This window comes from Echeneis naucrates, chromosome 11 (assembly GCF_900963305.1).
Source record: "Echeneis naucrates chromosome 11, fEcheNa1.1, whole genome shotgun sequence".
NCBI lineage: Eukaryota > Metazoa > Chordata > Actinopteri > Carangiformes > Echeneidae > Echeneis > Echeneis naucrates.
The window spans coordinates 9727812-9732995 of NC_042521.1; the positions used below are offsets into that span (position 1 = coordinate 9727812).

Sequence of the window (5184 nt, forward strand, 5' to 3'; positions counted from 1 at the left end):
TGCAAAGTGGGCTGAGTGATTGTGTTTGCTTTTGTGCAGCGTGTTGAAGTGTGTCTGTGTGAATACATGCAGGAAGCTTGACACCAGACACCAGACAGAATAACAGACAGGTCCTGAGGCCACTGAGCTAGTGGTGCTGCTGCTGCTGCTGCTGCTGCTCTACTGCTTCAGGATCCAACATCTGCTGCCTGCAAGAAGGCACGTACTCTTAGCCTATCACCCATTAGCATGGTGCCAGCAGATTAGAATGACCTATTTATCAGCTATGTTCATGCACGTCCCTTAAAATGATTGTCGAATTTCCATTGTGAGGTCATTATGTAAATCTGGTGAATATTTAGAGTAGTTATGTATCATTTATGTTAAATTTTACCCTAGAACAAAATACTGTCTGTGTAATCTTGGTAAGGGTAATTGAGTCTTTAAAAAGTTTGACTGTAGATTTGTGAACATACAGCTCTATTCCAGTGCCAAAGGCAGGGGAGCAAAATCTGCAGTGATGTAACCATACACATTTTTTTTTTCTGAATCAGTGTATTCATAATACATCAGAGCTTACAAGGAAAATGATAGTGCCAGTGTGATTATTTAAGAGCATTCTTATGTTGAAGAACGTAGACAAATCTGTAAATTCATGGGTTCAAAAAGCACTGTTGCATTACACCATTATATATTCATCTGAGGCCTAATCATACTGACAAATACTGAATATTAAAATGTGACAGCTCAGGGCATTACATGATATCAGTAAAATGCGTAAGCAACGTGGCAACGTGCTCCAAAGGCCCTGCCTGCTTCTCCATGCTTGCCTGACCCCCAAAAGCTCATCCAGTCACCGCCAGGGAAGAACACATACAGACGCATCACCTCTCTGTGCTGTAGGCTTAGCTAGCTTGGAAAATAACTTTTTGGGAATTAATAGGGTAAGAGAAAAGGAACAAAAGAACTGATTTAAAAATGATACGGATCCATTCACTTGCAATGAAAAAGTGACCTAACAGTGGCAGAACAGAAGTTTGAAAGAATACCTACAAAGTGAGATGGAGATAGAGAGAAAAGTCATTTTGTGTTTGAATGTGCGCAGTCTTTTGCCCCAGCAAATGTCATTGCAATGACTGAAGACCAAATGTCCATTTCCATCACCAACCGTACTCTCTATCTCTTTCTTTCTCATTTATTGTCATTGCCTTTTTCCTTTAAGTGCACTTTCGCCCACACCACTTGGAAATTGATTGAAACAAAATGTCACAATTATGCCCTGTAGCTCGCCGCTTCAATTATTCATCAATTAGGGGCTAGGCTCCTTTTTTTCTCTCCTCTGAGCTGATTTTTCATTCAGTTTGCTCGAGATGTATGGCTCCCCTGCTGTTAACCAGTCCAAAGTCATTAGTTTCTGGGTTTGCAATTAAACCTGATGCATTATGCATGAGGCTCCGACTCAGTAGACACACGCAGCAGCGGCTGCAGCAGCTAGTGAGTGAGCTAGCAAGCTCTGGAGGCGTGGATGGGAAATTAATTTGCTAGAAATGAAGTTCTCTCAACCTCTGTCTCTGCTTTTCTCTCTCTATCTAGCTATCTATACACACACACATATATACATATATATATCTGTGTATATACAGATATGTATATATATATCTGTGTATATATACATATATATATATATATCTGCCCTCTGTCCTGGCAAGTTGGAACGAATGCCACTGGTTGGATGGGGAGCTAAAGATGGAGTCATTGTGTAGTTTGATAAGCACTGCCAGGGAAAAAGGAAATTCAAATAGTAAAAATATTATTATTATTATTATCATTATTGTTATTATTATATTATATATTATTAGCGTTGCCTTTAAATGGAATAGTTCCAGCTTCATATGACCTATGTATTGTACAAATCTGTCATACATCACTTTCCTGCTCAGACCAACCAGTGTGAAAAAGAACAGGTGTAGCCGCTTTATTGTAAATTGTGCGAGTGATCATTCGCAGTTTATCTTTTTTTTTCTTTTTTTTTTTAGTAGGCAAGATAGGTCTCAGTGTTGTTCTGTTACCAGGAATGCGCGAAAGTTGAAATGAACATACATCTAAATTTACTGTATTAGGGTGGAGGACTCTTATGGACTGAAACAAGGATGTTCATTTGCTGCCACCTAATGACCACAGAGTAAAATATAATCCATGAGATATTTGAAGGACAAAAACACCAAATGTTGCATTTAAAGAGCTCACAACCTCCAGAAAGACATTTTCCTAGTGAGGTCTCAAATATAAAAAATTAATAAGATGATGTGATAATAACCCTTTTCTAGCCTCTTAATCTCTTAAATTGGCAGCATTATATGACAGCATCTAACCTATACGAAAATAGAAACACGACTAAATTAGAAATCAAATCAACATTTAGACTAAGTAAATAAATATATAAAACTAAATTTAACCAACACATGTATGAATTCGATTTGAATCCATAATTTTACTTTTTTAAAATGTCATGAGCTAAATGTTGCGATTATAGACAGTACCTTTTTTAATGATCATGAATTTCTCTTGTTGCAACACCATAGTAGGCATGTCCAGGCGTACTGAAGCACTTGTATGAACAAAGAAGGGCGCGCACTGGAATAGTCAATGAAGTCTTCATTTTCATGTCCTGCAATGCACATCCAAACACAAAGCACACACATGAACCATGACATATTTCACACAACATATATTTTTGACACAAAGCCATCATGTATATACTTATGTCACTTATACTTAAATGGCAGAGAAACGTAGTTTCAATCACAATTTTTAAGACATTCTCTTTCCTCAAAGCGAAAACTTAAAGAGGGTAAGATTAAAAAAAAAAATTGCCTAACCTTCTTCAGATTGATAAAATGCACACACTCCAGCCATGTTGTGAGGAAGGGGCCCAGGCAAATCGCACAACAGCTACCTCTGGCCAAAAGGGCAGTCAGACGTGGGTAGTGGGGAAGTAACCTATGGACCAGAGAGGACCTGTTTCGATCCTCCAACAAAACAAATCTTGCAACCAGTTCCTAGGAAACAAGAATAATGAGGCATTTACTGAATTAAGACGGCAACATATTGTGAGATAGTGGATGATAAATATGATTTTGTTCTGTCTGCTATACTTCCTAAGTAGTTACCTTCAACGTAAGAACTTCTGCATCCTGGACTGAGGGCAGTGGCTGACAATGTACAAGCATGTTACCCTCACAGTAGAGCTCCCTCAAGAGCAGCAGGTGAAACTATGCAGCGTCGCCCAAGGCAAACAGTGACGTTCAGGTCCAAAATTGTTAGATGTTCACAACATGGGGATAGTAAATTAGGAAATGCTGTACATTTTACCTCAACAGGGAACATGGTCAATCTGTTTCCAGCCACATCCACCACTTGGAGTTTTGCCAATGTCCTAATTCCCTGGATGACATCAAAAGCATTGATACATTAATATTTAAAACAATTATTTAAATCAGGGAAATGCAACATAAAGAAGACAATTTTTTGTTGCTCTTAGAATTGAGCTGAGGCCCAAAAGTCACCTACCTCTGGTAGACTGCTCAGCTGGTTTCTGGCTACATGGAGCTTGGTTAGATCTTTACACTGGTACAGCTGCTGAGGAAGCCAAGACAGCTTGTTGGAAGTCAAGTTGATCTCTGACAGTTTGGTGAGATGGCCAATCTCTGCAGGGACCTCCTCCAGATTATTGTCCAGCACACTGAGATGTTGAAGATTACTCAGACTGAAAAGTTTTTGACATAGGGGAAAAAAAAAAAAAAAAAAAAAAAAAAAAATATATATATATATATATATATATATATATAAAATCGATCATTACCTCAGAGATGTATGTGAAAACATGAATAGTGAACAATGTATCCTTGTGTGTAGCCTACAAACACAACACCATGATCTGTGAATGTACCTTTTAATTTCTGGTGGAAGTCTCTGAATCTGGTTGTGGTTCAGGTTGAGCACAACAAGGTTTTGCAGACGACCTGTTAACACATAACAAGTTGAACTTTTGTTTTGCTGGAGAAATCTTCGGGGCTGTGAATAAATAAACTTACCTATCACCTCAGGTGGCACCGCCGTAATCTGGTTTCTGAACAGATACAACTTTTTCAAGGACTCCAGGTGGCCCAGAACAGCAGGAATCTCCTTCAAGGCATTATTCCCCAAATTCAGCTCTGCCAGCTTGCAGACATCAAAAAGGGAGAAGTATTTTAATGTCAGAGCCATCGTGGGGTTTGAAGCACCCAAAGGAAATGGGACTCACGTGTCTGAGGGCGGGAAGCTCGGCAGGAAGCGACCTGATGGAGTTGTTGTTCAGCAGGAGAACCGACAGCTTTTCTATGGCGCACACACACTTGGGGACGTCCGTCATTTTCTTTGAGTTCAGATTTAAAGATGTAGCTTTACCATACAAGGCTCTGACCACTGACTCAGCCATTTCAGACACCAACACAGCGGCTTTCAGGTTGCCATGGAGACAAGATGCTTCCTGTGCTTTTAAAGATGTTCTGTTGGGAAATGGCGACCTCCAGTGGTGACAGGGAGGTACAACAAACACACAAACAAGCAAGGCAATGATGACCACCTGCCTCATATGTACTTCCCCTTTTTGTCCTGATGACAGTTCTGGATCAACCAGAGCTCTGGGGGCGAATTTAGCCAGATCCAAGTCCTGCAAAAAGTAGAGAAGACCTCATGATGTCCATCACATCCCACAGATGCTGGACAAGACTGGCATTTGGGGATTTTTTGAGGCAGAGTCACTGCCTTGAAGTCCTTGTTGTGTTTCTCGTATCAGTGGACCAGTTTCGCAGTGCAGCAGTGAGCAATGTTGTGCTGAAAGAGCCCACTGCCATTAGGCAGTACAGTCTCCATGAAGGAGTGGAGTTGGCCTGCTTCAAATGTTTAGGTACTAAGAATGATACCACCCAAAGGTCCCAGCAGAACATTGTCCAAATCATCACATCAACATGCCTGCATCCCGGACCAGCAATCATTTTTTAAGCAGTTTAAGATCGGTTTACACAGCAACTTATTTATGAGTGAGTGTGCATCCATGCTTTCACTCATATAGAACAAATCAGCACCTGAAATAAAATGAACATAACGTAAAGCCACAGTCAATCAGTAACCCAACTCAATCTTCTTAGTATTGTATATGTTTAT

The 5184-nt window shown here is 40.0% G+C and overlaps 1 protein-coding gene across 1 annotated transcript; it reads right to left on the reverse strand.

The window, feature by feature from the left end:
• Window positions 1-2524: 2524 nt before the first annotated feature.
• Window positions 2525-4456, reverse strand: lrrc69 (leucine rich repeat containing 69). The gene is made up of 8 exons (XM_029514825.1): window positions 4283-4456; window positions 4074-4200; window positions 3929-4001; window positions 3550-3745; window positions 3352-3423; window positions 3150-3251; window positions 2859-3038; window positions 2525-2647 (listed from the first exon to the last, which is right to left on the reverse strand). Exons 1-8 carry the CDS (start codon window positions 4454-4456, stop codon window positions 2525-2527), a joined length of 1047 nt encoding a protein of 348 aa, XP_029370685.1.
• Window positions 4457-5184: the final 728 nt, after the last annotated feature.

Bases quoted from the DNA above. Each gene is read 5' to 3' on its own strand.
- lrrc69 (XM_029514825.1), bottom strand. From the start codon at position 4,456: ATGGCTGAGTCAGTGGTCAGAGCCTTGTATGGTAAAGCTACATCTTTA. The intron at 3,746-3,928 runs GTACATTCACAG...AAAACTTTTCAG, and splicing joins CTTCCACCAGAAATTAAAAG to TCTGAGTAATCTTCAACATC. The intron at 3,424-3,549 runs GTAGGTGACTTT...GATGTCATCCAG, and splicing joins AGCTGAGCAGTCTACCAGAG to GGAATTAGGACATTGGCAAA.